The sequence below is a fragment of the Diabrotica virgifera genome, chromosome 6 (genome assembly GCF_917563875.1).
Source record: "Diabrotica virgifera virgifera chromosome 6, PGI_DIABVI_V3a".
NCBI classification, from domain to species: Eukaryota; Metazoa; Arthropoda; class Insecta; order Coleoptera; family Chrysomelidae; genus Diabrotica; species Diabrotica virgifera.
In genome coordinates, this window is record NC_065448.1 from 138,797,422 (window position 1) to 138,814,229 (window position 16,808).

The following is a 16,808-nucleotide window of genomic DNA, read 5'->3' on the forward strand; positions in this document are numbered from 1 at the left end:
ATTTCTATTCTGCATTTAATCTCTTTTGTTTGATTAGTATCGTCTGTGATCCAAGCACCTATATAGATATTTATAACAGGACAGACGCTCAATCGTTGTATTGTCTATTACAAGATTAGCTCTGATGTTCTTTGATTTCGCTATTATCATAAATTTAGTATACAGTATGGTGCAAATGAAAGGAATAAATTTGTTATTTCTTAAACCGGCGATTTCAAGAAAAAATCCTGAAACAGGTCGATTTTTATTTTTAAATTATATTTTATCATATATGGCATACTAGTGACGTCATCAATCTGGGCGTTATGACGTAATCGAGGTATTTTTTAAATGAGAATAGGGGTCGTGTGCTAGCTAATTTGAAAGGTTATTAAATTCTCTATTCAGCAATATAAACATTTACATAATTATTTATACAGGGTGTCCAAACAAAAATTATTAAATTAAATTATTTGACAAAGAAAAAGAAAGAATGTATGTAATTTATTTAATTGAAAATTGATTTTACTTCTGTCATAAATCAGAAAAAAATGTTTATTTCACAAATAACCATTTATATAAACAAAAATAAATTTATTTCACGGTAGGTGGCTGGCGGGAGCTGGCTTGAACAATGAACATTGAATTTAATCGAAAAGCAATGTTTATGTGTGAAATATACATTTTTTGGTGTTTTCGGGTAACAGTAAAACTTATTTTGAATTCAATAAATTACATACATTCTTCTTTTTTTTTGTCAAATAATTTATTTTTTTTTGGACACCCTATATAAATAATTATGTAAATATTTATATCGCTGAATAGAGAATTAAATAGCCTTTCAAATGAGCTAGCACACGACCCCTATTCCCATTTAAAAAAAATCGTCGATTGCGTCATCACGCCCAGATGGATGACGCCACTAGTATGATATATATTCCAAAATATCAATTTAAAAATAAAAATCTACCTATTTCGGGATTTTTCCTTGAAGTCGCCGGTTTACGAAATAACAAATTTATTCCTTTCGTTTGCACCATACTGTATGTTCAGACTTTGAACGAGATGTTGTAGTTCTACTAGCGTTCCCGATAGGAGAACCGTATCGTCAGCATACCTGATATTTTTGATCGTCTCACTATTTATTATCAGACCAACATCTTCTTCCGCGAGTGCTTGTTGACAGATGGCTTCACTATACAGATTAACTGAAAGTGGCGATAAGATACATCCCTGTCGGACTCCTCGACGGATTTGAATTTCTTCTGTTAGCCTACCCTCAACCTTCACATTTGCTGTTTGATTTATTGCAATGTCCAATAACCGCCTCGTAATTGAAATGTCTTTTTCGGTGACTTGGACGAACAGTTTCAGAATTGATACTGAGTCAATTAATATCTGCTCAAACGCAGTGTCAGTGCGGTTGTTGGCTAAATCTTTACTCACTTGATCAAGCATCTTGACAGCTTCCGAAATAATAATATCGTTTGTTTGCAAAGTTTTGTTGATAATATTAACCTTTGCTAAAATATTATACCATGTCACGATAGAGCCGATAAACTTAATATAGGTCTGGATCGCGCGTATGAAAAAAAAGTTGATTAATAGCAAGCTGAAAATTTGTTAATAGCTTAAGGGTGTCTAGTCGGATAAACTTTGATATATGGGAACACTGGAACAGGGGCAGTTTTAATTGTGGAACAGGTTAAAAATTTGAAACGGTCACACCACGAAGACGGCACATTTATTTTGTCCGACAGAACAAACTTAAACTCTCCGAACAGAGACTAAACTCTCATGCAAAAATCAGACTGCTATTTATCAGCTGTCACAATTCCTGTCATTTGACATATTCTACATGTTCCACTCATTAAAACGCCCATTTGGTGATAAATAGCAGTCTGATTTTTGCATGAGGGTTTAATCTCTGTTCGAAGAGTTTAAGTCTGTTCTGTCGGACAAAATACATGTGCGTTTTCGTGGTTTGACCGTTCCAAATTTTTAACCTGTTCCACAATTAAAACTTCCCCTGTTCCAGTGTTCCCATATATTAAAGTTTGTCCGATTAGACACCCTTAAGCTATTAACAAATTTTCAGCTTGCTATTAATCAACTTTTTTTTTCATACGCGGGATCCAGACCTATAAAGTTCTTTTCTTTTTCGTCACTAATGAGTTTGCGATGTTTCCTGTGTGATTTTCTTGTTACATATTGTCAAAAATTGAGTACGATGCATCATAACTTTTCCCCATATTAAAACGAAGTATTTTAGTGAGCCAATTCTACTCTCCCATCGCGTATTTGAAAGGAGCTTTTAATGTAAAGGTATCTTAAATAATGTCATAATGAATAAATCTTACTCATTATGACATTCCCCCGTAATGTTAATGCGAAAAAAATAACATAAATTTCTTGAACAATTCAAAAAAAAAAATGTTAATTCCAATGAACATTTAGCTGCATGATTTAACACTAAATTAAGGCTGTGAGCCGCACGAGAAACATATAATGTTCCTTATGTTCCTCATTTATTAAGAGGATGGGTACGTATTTTCGGCTGCAATGCTATTCAAATAAGAAAACTAACAAGTATTTTTGAAAAATTTAAACGCAGAATGAAATATTACGTTATTAGTGAGGGCCGAAAGTCCCTGAGAACTTCTATAATGTTTATTTTAATAAGTTACAGAAGTGAAAAACTAAGAGAAAATTTAGTGTGCTTTTTAATTTCAAATATCTCATTCAAAATAAACTTTTTATTTATTCTAAGGGACTTTCGGCCCTCGGTAATAATTTAGTCTTTCATTCTGCGTTTAAATTTTTTAAAAGTATATATTAGTTTTTTCAGGATTCGAAAAAAATGGACACCATGTCCGTGGTAATATTTTCCAAATCTATCTTTGTCTTACAACGCACTCAGTCGAATAGAATATTGTCAGCATATTGTCAGTCAGACATTGACAATCAGTGACAATTTTAAATATTTGACATGGCATCGGGAATATTTTGAGTTGTTGATAAATAATATTGATATATAGTGTATTTGATAAATAATTGATTAAAGACGTGAACTTAATAAAAAGTTATTTATTGTTTATTATTTGTGGAAGATCCAAGCAGAGAATACATCAGGATAATATATTCTGTGATCCAAGTATTTTGTTGTTAGATATGTTCAAAATTGTAAGCGTTCCATAGTAACAATATATTATTAAAAAATCACTTTAACACTTTTCCTCTTTTCTCGATTGAGTATTAGTTTTTGTTGTACATATAAATTATTACAATCACTGAATACATAGTCAATGAAAAAATTATCACATTTATTAACTGAATTAATAATTTGCAATTGTACAAATAACAGTTATCCAAGAACATTCAAAAGCCATCTCTTTAAGTTAATGATGACATTTTCAAGTAGAATGACATTCTAGTAATGTTTACATATCCATACCAGTGTGAATTTTACTACACGTAATTTGCCGTGTAAAGACAGAAAAAGTAGGGATAGCCGTAAAATATTTGCGAATTATGTACCCATGGCCTTAAAACGTACGAGGATTCATGTCTTAATTTGTTTCTGAAGGCCAATATGCTTTTTTCTCATATTTCCCCCATTATCATACCCTTGGCCTAGTAAAACATCTAAATCAATATTTATTAATTTCAAAAATTCTAACATAATTTACTAATCATTGTCTGCTAGTATCAGTAAAGGTAAAAAACTTAGACTTACTTCGGCCATCATAAAAGATTCTACCGCTATCTTTAAAAAATACCAACTAATGCGGCGATTTTATATACATAGCTCCGCAAACGGCAATTATACTTTTGTCAGCAGAATCGGAATTTTGCTCTTAATCTAAATGAGTTTCATATTTCATCTGTATATCGTAGGTCTAGTAAGCATTAATGCCTTTGTAAAAAAATGCCGAAAGTGCACTTGTATTCTTTTGTTATTTGTAGTTTTTTAAGCACAAGAAGCGCAAGCTTGAGCCTAGCAAGTGTTCTTGCGCTTGCGCTCCTTGGACTTGGCGCTCGGGTACCTCGCATCCCTTAAACCCCCGGGTTGAGCCGGCCCTGAGGCGCGCTTTATATGACATGACGTAATAGTTCTTGCACCATAGAAAGTTACCAACGAGACTCAGCTTAACTGAGCAATAGTTTTTGTTTTGATTTTGGACCATTTTTAATTTGTAATATCTATTTATTAATTTTAAGACATTTATCTTAAATAAGTTATTATTTTTAGAATCCAGATCCCCCAAGAATGAACATATCTCACGATGGTATTCCAAACGGATACATACAAACACCACAAAATCAACATATTTCAAGATCAAAAATTAAATCCACTACAAACGTAGACGTGTCACAGGAAATATCTTTGGCTGTACAGAGCCTGCGAGCGGATATCGAAAATATATCGAAGAAAGTTAATTCATTGGAAAATGCAAATAGGTTGGTAGCGAAACGACAAAAGAGATTATTTCCAGGAGTCCCTAACAATTTCTTAGCTTTTGTCATAGCATGGCCTTTTATAGCCACATTTATCATGAATCGATATTGGTATCGAAGGAATCTTTAGGAAAATTTGAACAAGTGTGAAGTTTAGATACCTGATACTGTAGGACAAAACTAGTCTTTTAATATAAAATTGTTTTTTCAAAGTAGATGGTCGAAGATAGCGATTTATAAGAACTTAACATTGACAAAAGGCCTGCTACTAATAGACAAAAAATAAATAATCATCCAAGGAAACAAAATATACATTTAATTTTATAGCTAACTATAATATAACGTGATTAATGTTGCAAAACACTTTTTCTTTTCGTATATTAGTGAAAAATAATCGTATAAATAAAAGTAATTGTGCCTTTATTGTAACTATTATTTATAGATAGATATATATCATGCTGAGAAGAATATCTAGAGATATTCTTTTCAGCGTGATGTTCACGACGCTTCAGATTCAATTTAAAAGATATTTTGCCTCGGTATTTTTATCTTTCTTGAAAAATACTTTTCATGTTTAATAGACCATACAAGCACATACAAGAGAAATTTTAGTGGTGCGATGAAGTATTTTATTTCTGGAGGACTTTTTATCAAGAATATCTGCTTCTATGGAACAAAATCCTGCTCAAAAGACCAAATATGATGCTCGCCTCTTATGCTAGATATCACACAGTGAGATGTTCAGAGTCAAGAAGATTTTTCCATCGAGTTGTTGACTGCTGTTTCACGTTTCTTTTGCATCTGGTATCTAGTACTACTTGTAAATAATCAATTATTTTTATGACTAGATATGACTGCTTTTATTTTTATCATGATATCAAAATTGATACGTAAATTTTTAATTACCACAGTTTGAAATTTTGTTCTTTTTAAAGGAAGATTTTTATATTAGTGTAAAAATATAGTGGCGCATGTCACCTCACAAGGCACATCGCCGAAGAAACAAATCGATACATTTCAATAGCAGTTAACATAGGAGAGGATCGCACCTCGCCAGGCATCTCGCTATTTGTTTTTAATATGCGATGATGCCTGGCGAGGTGCGTTGCTTCACTATATTTCTACACTTAGAAACGAATAAACGGCACATGCTATTACGTTTTTCTGTAAACACTTTCATTTTGAGCGGTCGAATAAATAGAAATAGTGTAATGAGTGATAGCAAACAAATGTTAGAATCAAAAACAGATGAAAGAAAAAGGCTACCAGAACAATAACTATTTTAAGCTACTGAGCCATTTTGAAAACACTGAAAATAATTCAGTATCACTCAAACATTTTATCACTCAATCCCAATCGCCATTGTTCTCTATCATAACACATGTCTTCGTTCAAGCTTCTTTCTCTAATTTCCCTATGAATTCCCTTTATCCCGCTTTTCCTAGGTCTTCCTCTTTTCCGCCGTCCGTTTGGTGCCCACCGCAGTACTTGCTTGGGGTCTTTCGTCTTCCATATGTTGTACACGTGGCCAAACCATCTTAGTTGCCTTGTTTTTATATCGTCAATTATAGTGTGCTTTACATCCATTATTTCTAATATTCTTGTATTTCTAATTTATCTCTTCTTGATATACCAGTGGCTCGTCTCCAGAAGTCCATTTCAGTTGTTCTGATCAAATTTTCGGATTTTTCTTTAACTTTGCTGCTATATGTTATAATGCTCTTAAAAATGCCGTTACATGTTATGCTTATTTTCTTTGGAAATACTTTGATGCCATAGGATTGTGTTCAATAATGCGATAGCTTTCCTTTTTTGTGTGCACCTTTCTTGGATATTCTTGTCCAATGTTCCATCTTGTGTAATTTTAAGCCCCAAGTATTTACATTCCTGACAGTGATTAATAGTTATTTCATTTTCCAACGCTAGATTCTGCTGTATACCTCCGAAGCACATATATTCCGTTTTTTGGTGTTCACTTCTAAACCCCAGCTCCGGTACTCTTCTATGATTTTGCGGGTCATATTCATTATCGTGATAATCCTGGGGCATGAGAATCTGATCATCCGCAAAACATAGAGTGTATAGCATGTTATCATTTAGCGGTTTACCCATATTTTTATATTTCCTTTTCCAGGATTTAAAAACTTGCTCCAAATATATTTTAAATAGCGTGGGTGATAGACATCAGCCCTGTTTTAGACCCTTATTCACTTCCAATCCTGACGAGATTTCCTTGCCGAGCTTAACTTTTGATACACTCGGGTGCAAAATTAACCGGACACTTTAAAAATGGGTAATTTTTGATGTCTCGCAATTCATAAACCTGTTGTCCGATTTAAGTGATTTTTTAATATGTTATAGCCTTATTCTTTGACAATACCGTTTTAATAATATTGTTGCTAAACAGGTAAATTTTCATTGTATACGAGGTGTACCAATGAAATTGTGTTTTTTTCTTAAACTTCGCATCACCCTGTGGAATATTCTAGCATTTACAAAATACTGAAATTGAAATCTAACTACAGCCTCATGTTTTCCAAAAATTTTGCTTTTTGGTTCATTCGCGTACATTGGACCATAAAAAAGTTAGGTACTTTAACAACTAGCCATGTTTTTCATCAATATAGGGTCTTTTTAAATAAGTATGGCAACCTTTAAAGGGTAATTCTGCATGAAAAAATAATTACAGTTTGCTTTATAAACGGTATGTCCGCAAATGCTTCGTTTCTGAGATAGGGGGTGTTGAAATTTTTCTTACAAACTGATGATTTATTTAGTGCTTTAAAACCGGTTGAGATATGCAAATGAAATTTGGTGGGTTTTAAGACGTAAATATTGCACATTTTTTGACAAACAACTAAGAATTTAATATTCACCATTGGCGCGCATACGGGTGATATGACAGCTCATATTACCCGTATGCGCGCCAATGGTGAATATTAAATTCTAACTTGTATGTCAAAAGTTGTATAATAACTACGTCTTAAAACCCACCAAATTTCATTTGCATATCTCAACCGGTTTTAAAGCAATAAATAAATCGTCAGTTTATAACAAAAATTTCAACACCCTCTATCTTAGAAATTAAGCATTTGCGGACATAGGTTTATAAAGCAAACTGTCATTATTTTTTCATGTAGAATAACTCCATAAAGTTTGCCATGCTTATTTAAAAACACACTGTTTTGATAAAAAACATGGCTAACTGTTAAAGTACCTAACTTTTTAACGGTCCAACATAAGCGAATGACTCAAAAAACAGAATGTTGAGAAAACATGAGGCTATATTTGGGTTTAAATTTGAGTATTTTGTAAATGTTAGAATACTCCACAAGGCGATGCGAAGTTTTAGAAAAAAACACAGCTTCATTGGTACACCCGGTATACAATGAAAATTTACCTGTTTACAGTTGAGTCCGCGAGTCTTTACCCGTGCGTCATCACTTAAAGCATACGAAATAAGTCGGAAATCTATTTCACGCAACAACAACTGACAGAAAGTGGCTACTGTTCCGATTACGGGTTTTATTATAAAATTTGACGTTATCAAATATATAGAATGTCAAATGTAAGTTTTGCTTCAAAATTTTTGCGCAGAATTACAGCTACATTTGAAGTAGCTTAATAAATTCTTTTATTATTATTGATTAATAAATAAATAAACAATTTATAAAAAAATCCAATAACATATTTTATTTTTGTTATTTTATTCACTGTGACGGAAATCTAAACACAGTCATTTCTTTACTGTGTGAATGACGTTAGCTTTGTATGTTTTAAATATTAATTGCCTAAATATAATTATTTACCTTAAAATTTCAAAGCCCAATATAAAATTAGTTGTGAAAACAACTGTTTGTGTAATGTAAAGAAACTTCAAAACGCAAAAATTCGACAAAAACCGCAAAAAGTTCAACTGACTGACAGCCACAAAATTAAACAAATCAGAAACGTCAAACAAATTGTGCTTAAAATATGAAAACATACCGAATCGTCTTTTTTTGTACCTATCTCTTTTCAATGCACTGAGTCTAGATGGTTCATAAAAATAACATGTGTTGTTACTTAATAACAAACGGCAGCTGGTTTGTCATGAGTTTCATGCATGGAAGAGAATGATGCTAGATAAAAAGTATGTGTTTTATCTCGCCAGGTATTAATGACGCACGGGTAAAGACTCGCGGACTCAACTGTAGCAACAATATTATTGGAACGATATTGTTGAAGAATAAGGCTATAACATATTAAAAAATCACTCAAATCGGACAACAGGTTTAGGAATTGCGAGACATCAAAAATTACCCATTTTTAAGGTGTCCGGTTAATTTTGCATCCGAGTGTATATTGCGGTAGTATAGATTTTTACAGCTTTAATGAGCTTCAGATTGATGTTAGTTTTTTCGAGGGCTTCCCAAAGTTTACTTTATGGCACAGTGTCGGATGCTTTTTTTTTAAGTATATGTACACTAAATGAAATTCTTAATTGTAGGCTATTTGTTTGTCTATTAACTGTGTTACACAATATAGGTGGTCAGTGGTGGATCTGCCAGCACGGAAGCCGGCTTGCTCTTCGGCCTCTAAATCTTTTTATTCTTCTTCTACTTTTTACATAATTATAGTAATGGTATTCTTCTGTAATATTATTGGTTTGTTGCATCATCACGCCACACCTTGTAGTCGATGGAAATAAATATTATGTAAGTGTTTCAGACATACAGAAAAAAATGGTCATCACACCGAATATGGTCTATCGATTATCTCCGATAGTTTTATTTAAAAAATAAGCTCTGTAGAAGCGGTTTTAAAAATACAATGTTCCAATTAAAGGAACCATCTCCGTTTTGTTAGGTTTTATATCATTTTGTTTCCAAATGTAACAAAATAAGATAGTTTCTTTCATTAAAGCATTGTACTGTGAAAACGGCCTTCAGTATGGAATCTTAAACATGAAGTAAGTAATTTGTTGATTAATTTTGGTTTATTTCTAACAAGATACTTCATAATAACCGACGGACCACATAAAATATTTACAGAATCTTATGTATGATTTTGCACATAAGTATAAAAACATTCTGCAAATTTTTCAATATAAAATCAAGTAATTATTATCAAACCCAGTAAAGCCCATCTCTAATTTAAGTATTTAGTGGTATATCAATATTATGGCAGTTAATGTATCACTACGTAGTAAGTATTTTGTCAATGTTTCTTAAATGTTATGGTTATAGCTAAACCATCTCAAATGGACGTTAAAAATTATTCTGGTATCTAAATTCTTCATAATTAAACGGTAATGTCTTAAATATAATCAAGCTGGTTCAATTTTAGGGGATTTTTAATTGTAGGTGGTCTCAGCCAATATCCATATTGATATGTAAAGGTTGTAAAGATTATTTTATTTTCTATTGTTGGTGATATTTAAGTAAACTTATACAATGTCATATTTTTATTGTTATGTATATATGAAGTTTTATATTATTTTGGTTTAAAATAAACGATTGGAAGTGCTTGATAGTATTTTGATCCGACCATGCACAAAATAATCTTTCGAGTATATTAATTTTGAACTCAAAACAGTTGGATAATGTTTATGTTGCCAACATTATCATTACTTTTATAAAAAATCTACAACCAAATTATACAAACGAACATATGATTTTTGTATTGTTTAGGCAGATTTTTATTACTTCAAAGAAAACTAGTCAAAAAACGTAATTTTTTTATTAAAAGTTTTAAAATGCTATTAATCAGTTTCATCATTTTATTCTGGTGTTGTCAACAGTTGTATTCTTTTTCCATATCCTCTCCCAATATTAAACCTGTAGCGACAGTAAACCATGCCGTTTGAATAGCGTATTTTATGCAGGACGCTTCAGTTATAATGGGACATAGAACAGCTGCTGTCTAATCTAATAAAGGGGTAAGACGATACGAAACGCCAATTTGCGCGGGACGATAACTTGTAGCGGTTACGCTACTAATTAAATTGATTCAATTAAAATTGCATTAATATTATCCCTCAAGAAATTCCTTGTGATACGCCCGCGATCGATTTACAAACGACATTTCTCTACGCACGCGCGAAAACCTAGTTGGATTGAAGCGGAATTGATTTCTTGATTCGAACCTTAGTTGGTCAAGAATAACTCGATAAGTCAGCATGCCGTATCTTGAGAATCCATTCTCACCTTTTAAGTGACGGATTTGGAACAGAAAATATGGGATAAGAATGAAACATGTATAACTAAAAGCAAGGAACATTAGCCAAGACCATTTTTAGAATTGCTATTCAATCAAAACTACATTTATCTTTGGGTTTTTCCACATAAAGGAAGTATAATGCCGGCGTGCTGCTTGTTTCAGTAAGTAATATATTTATATGTTTATCATTTCTTCGTCAGAAGGTCCAATTCATCATCGTAGATATTGCGTTCGTTATCCGTAGTTATTAATTTTGATTAAGAAATAATTTAAATTTCAAAGTATAGCATAATATCCTTTATTCATTTGCAAAGAACATAATAAGGTCATGTTTTTTCTATTGTCAAACTTTAATTCCAATTTATTTCATGTCTTATCATTAGGTTTTTCTCTAATTTTTTTTTATAAGGTAATATATAAAAAAGTTTTAACGAATATCAGACAGCCTTCTGTCATGGATCTAAGGCGCATGTCCCTGTCATGTTTGCATTGAAAGTAGCTTCAGAAATTTTGACATGACATATACCTAACCTGATGTTTTTGTTTTGGTCCAGTACGGTGAACCTGTGCTGGTACACAGATTGTAATTAAGAATGTAATTAAATTTGATAAAATTTAAATTTTAGATTCCGTCACTAGAATATGTACTTACTTAGTAACCTAGATACCACTTATATTGTGGTAGCAACTCTTCTTACGGTTTACCCGTAGAGGTTGCCCTTTGAGAAGACCATTACCTGATTTGACTGCAACCAGGATTCTCCGTAGGCCTTACCACAACAGCAGCCAATTAGTTTTACGGTGCCAAGAGGACATTCCTATGGACTTTCAACTCTTTTAAATAGTGCTGTGAAAGATAAGTTGTCTATGTTTCATTATTTACTTTTGGTTAACATATATTTGCTTACAGTGTACACTTATTCGTATGCATATGATCAAGTAAACTACATATTTTTCTTGATAGATAGGGGTTTTAGGTCTTTGTTTTGTTCAATATAAGTAATAGTCTTTTGTTCAAATAAATAAAATCAGGTCTTGGTAAATAATCATTATAAATAATTGTATATTAAAATTTTATAGGGAATAGGATTGTTAAAATTTATGTCGAGATTTTTAAATAGGGAATATGTCTAATATGTTTTTTTTTTCAAAAGAGGATATAAAGAGTACTGACGAACTCATTTATATAATTATTATTTTTGCTAGGTGAGATACTTATTTTTTGGCAACCGTAGATGTTCTTTTCGTGTATCTCATTCTAGTCAAGTTCATTTAGGTAACATTACTAACTTTTAGTTGTAAGACCTTTTGCTATTCTAACGGACTTGTGAGTTGATTGTGATATTAATACCTTTGCTTGGCACAGTGGTAGTGGTTATTTGCTTGTTAAGTGGCTACTAGGTCCTGTTCGATTTTTCCACAACCCACTGCCACTGTTATTCTGTTGTTGCTTTATATGTATATTAAATTGTTTATATATTACATATTTATTGTCAATATATTTGTTATTGGTAAGGTTGATTTCTATTTCAGTCTCTATTATCAGTATAAATATAGCAAGACAAGATAAATTAAAATATTTTGTATTTCAGGTCATTGTATCAAGTGTCATTTATTTCCTCTCGTTCGTTACTTCAAAAAAAAATCTCGAGCTTTTCAAATTCCAGGCCCAGAAAGCAGGTTTTTTTCGCTAAAGGTAAAGTAAAGTAATCTTTTTCAAATTCTAGGCCCAGAAAGCCCGAGTTGGCGCCCATGTTCTCTCTTTGTCGTACTTTTCATATCACTCTATTTCCAGCGTTCTTATCAAGTTGCCTTCCATTGTTGTATTAACAGTTCTCATTTTTTTCCTTGTTTCCATCATCTCATTATCCCATCTCTCTATTTTTATATCTCAAAGCCAATATTCAGTGTATTGAAGCTAGCCCGAATACTCATTTGAGATATAGTGTCTCTCTGCCTATTTGATTTGTTCTTCTGAGCTAGGCCACTCTTCATCAGTATCTTAAATCACTTCTCTTCCAGTTTTCCCCTATCTCGTCAGTTCTTCCTCTTCAAAAATCTCAATACCCAGAGTATTGAAGTTTCAAACTCCTAGGGCCATCTAGGATCGAACTCTGAACTACCAAGTGATATTTTCCGTGAATTCAACATCTTTTATTCTATAAAAGATTATAATTAATTAGATATAATATGTTTTGTTCAATAAAATAATGAGGTATTGCATTGTTCTTATTTAAAATTAAATCGCCCACTGTAACGATTCAAAAAACTTTTCGATTTCGTTTTAATCCCGTCTTGTTCAGAAACAAGTAACTCAATTTTTTTTGTTTAACACTTTCGTGAAACCCAGTATACATAAAAATCATCTTTCTATGTCTATAAATGAATTGCCCATTGAAATATTCGAATGGTTGTTTGAGGCCGATTCACATTAGGCGCTCACAGGGCCCAGAGCACGCCAAATTTTGTGCTGACGTCACAAAATAGAATTTCATAATGGGAGAATCGACGGTTGCCAGGCAACGTGACGTCACTAAAATAGAATTCTATTTGGCGTGCTCCCACAGCTACCACAGCAGGTCATGTTCCGCTCAAGGTCCGCTCACAATCAAGAATCTTTGAATTTGACAGAAGTCAGTAAATAGACACTGTTCTTTGCATATCCATTTGTTTAACATGTTTAAACATTTTTTAAACAGTGATTTGGTTGTCATTGCTTTATGTTTGAATGAATAAGAGTATCATTCGATCAATAAACAGCTAAGAATATGGGTGCACAATATTTGAAAAACAAGAAAAACTGAAAGAGATTTTTTACTCTGTATAAAGGACCCTGTGACGATGAAACTAATTTTTTCAGTAGGTATTATCGAATGACGAAATAAGAATTTTATTCAATTTTAAATGAAATTTCGGCCGACTTGAGAAAACAGAATACCACCTTTATAGCCCAATAAATGACCGTTTTGGAGTGTAATTTCCAGGGGCACCTCCGAATTGCATGAAAATTTGGATTTAGGTTCTACTTACCCTCCACTTCAAAGTTGAATTTGTGCCGTTGGTTGCTTTTACTTGGGGGTGACATTTACCCTTTCTCGGGGGGTGAAAAACGCGTTTTTAAAATGAGGCCGGAAATAAATAAATTGACTCATTTTAAGCACCTTTTGTTCTATAAAGTTTTTTACGTAAGTCAATAGTTTTCGAGTTATCCGCGATGTAAAATGTTGATTTTTAGACAAAAAAACTACGTTTTCAGACCGTTTTTCCCAAATAACTCCAAAAGTAAATATTTTATCGAAAAAAATATTTTTAGCAAAAGTGTAGCCTATAAAAAAAAACGAAAAAAATGGTGTACCAGTAAATTCTACAAATTGAGTAGAAGCAAAGTTGTAGCTCATGAAAAATACGTTCTTATTCGTCTAATTCCAAATCGAATAATTCAACGCGAAATCACCGAAGAAAGAAGCGTTTTTCGGGAAAACCTTATTAACATTTTTAAAGTATCGAAAAAAAGCTTATTATTTGTTTTTTACAAAAGTTTACAGCATCAAAAATAAACGAATTACACTGAACGAAGAAGTTGGCCCCTTTTTTTTGGTAAAAAAAATCGTGAAAGCCTCCCTCTATTTAGCACCCTAAATGAAATTAATCGTTTGGCTTTACCATCTATTTTAACTGTATGTGTATTGTTTATATGATCTGTAAGTTTGATTGGTTTGAAGTGCTTATTTTTGAAAACATTATTTGGTTTTATAGCAAAAAAAAAATTTCTAAAAATTTTTGAAACATTTCAAACTTTTCAAAATAACTTAAAAAGTATTAGTGATAAGAAAAATCTTAAAGAGTAAAAAAATGTAGGTTTTGCTATTATAAATATGCTAGTTTCATTTTGTTTCTCCGTAAGACAAAAATTGGTTAAGATATGGCTGTTCAAAATTTGCATACACTCGTGATTAGTGACCCATTCAAGCATTCTCAATTATAACCCTTTCAAAATAAACACTTTAAACCTGTGAGACTGACAGATCATATAAAAATAGATAGGTAAGTAAATTGTTTGTAAAGAGGTAGCGATTAATTTCATTTGGGGAGCTAAACAGGGCAAGATTTTCAGGATTTTTTACAAAAAAAAAGAGGGCCAACTTTATTTTGAGCGTAACTCGCTTATTTTTAATGCTAAAACTTTTGTTAACAATTAAAACAAAGCTTTTTATAAACACTTTAAAAAATTTTAAATGGGTTTTTCCCGAAAAGTGCCTAATTTTTCGGTGATTTTTCCTTGAAATATTTGATTTGGAATTAGACGAATAAGAACGTATTTTTCATGAGCTACAACTTTGTTTTTGTTTGATTGATAGACTTTACTGATACACCATTTTTTTTGGGTTTTTTATAAGCTACACTTTTCCTAAGGATATTTTTTTCGATAAAATATTTACTTTTTGAGTCTTTTCCGAAAAACCGTCTGAAAACGTAGTTTTTATTGTCGAAAAATCAACATTTTCAATGGCAAATAACTCAAAAAGTATTGACTTACGTAAAAAACTCTATAGAACCAAAGTTACTTAAAATCAGTCAATTTATCCATTTCCGGTCTTATCTTGAACGTATGTTTTTTCACCCCCGAGAAGGAGTGACTGTCACCCCCCAAGTAAAAGCAACCAACGGCACAATTTCAACTTTGAAGTGGAGGGTAAGTAGAACCTAAATTCAAAAATTCATGCAATTTGGAGTTGCCCCTGAAAATTACAAGGTATCGCCGAATTCCCCGTTCATTTACTGGGCTATTAGGGAGGCCATTACTCCAGTAGAGAAGTTCTGTGTACTTATAGTTACGTAGTTAAAATTGTACCATATAAGTGATTTTGTATTGAAATAATCCATCGAGCTGCGAAAATCGTACCTTCACCTGACCGTTACTAATTCATACTACCCTCTACCCTGCCGCTTCGCCCCACTCAAGTCAAGTCATGATCAAACTATTCTGGAGAAACACCGCGGTCAAAAAAGCGGGACGGAATGTGAGCGTCGTGTTTAGTGCGAATAGCACGATTTAAGATTCGTGTAAGAATACTTTACCGAACCTTAAGTTGAGCGAAACGTGACCTGAGCTATAATGTAAATCAGCCTTTATTTAAACATTCTAATTTTATATTTGAACACTTCAATTTCTCGTCAGTTAGAATAAGCAAAAATAAATCTGTTGTGTAATTAGCCTCTTCGATTTATTTATTCCAAAACACTTGCATTGCAAACACTTAAACGTTAGAATTAGAAGGTTTGTTTATTTAAAATCTAACTGCCTCGCAGAATCTTTTAAGTATTTTGGTTTTTGTTGTGTCATTATTCCTATGAACATCGTTTGGAAAATTTTACCTTCTTTTTTATCAATACCAAAGCTGAATATTTCAATGTGGACAGACGTATGTGGCTGTCCTTATTTTTAATTTCGTTGTCATGTAACCAACTATTGCAGTGAGAGTTAATTCTTGGGAATATGCCACCAATATTATTATATCTCACCATTGTTTCATTTGTACCACATAGGGTATTTAATAATGCTTTATTTGTCTGTAATATTTGGACATCTATTTTTGTAAAATCTAAAAGATGTCCACCAAAAATTTTGTTTTGAATAATAATATGGTTTATGTTGGGCCGCCGAGAGGGCGGTACAGCCGGTACATTTTACCGGGGCCCGGCGTCCCCGGCGATGTAAGGGGCCCGGCGTCGACCAGACCAAAGACGTAATTTTTCCCGTTTTTTTTTGCTCTTCACTTTATGTCCATAATACCATAATACGTTGAATCAATCCTCGGCTATATTTAACATGACCTTTAGTTGATTTGGTGTAAAATTTTAACAGCAATAAATCACAGAAGTCAAATGCTGCAGTGCAGTCAGATAACTATGGATATGGAGATTAAAAATATATCAGGGCTTCTATAAGATTTACAAAAAATCAAAAATCGATTGAAGAATATAAAGCAGGAATAGAACAAGAATATAAAGTGATCAGGTCTTCCATTGTTGAAGAATCTAAATTAGTTAGTTTTATAAAGAAGACATCAGTGAAGAATTGATAGATGAAATTTTTCATTTGAGAGCGATATACAAGGATAATATTGGCAAATCTCAACTTTCTCCAATCTTCTTCTTTACGTGCAATC

At 32.4% G+C, this 16,808-nt stretch overlaps 1 protein-coding gene across 3 annotated transcripts in view; it reads left to right on the plus strand.

Moving 5' to 3' along the window:
- The window catches only part of LOC126886903 (acyl-CoA-binding domain-containing protein 5), a 115,114-nt gene extending 104,898 nt beyond the window's left edge, over nt 1-10,216 (plus strand). For all 3 annotated transcript variants that reach the window (XM_050654040.1, XM_050654042.1, XM_050654041.1), the window contains exon 6: nt 4,232-10,216. In XM_050654040.1, coding sequence (XP_050509997.1) covers nt 4,232-4,567 — 336 coding nt within the window. In that variant the 3' untranslated portion in view covers nt 4,568-10,216. The remainder of the gene's footprint in view (nt 1-4,231) is intronic.
- The last annotated feature ends 6,592 nt before the right edge of the window (nt 10,217-16,808 follow it).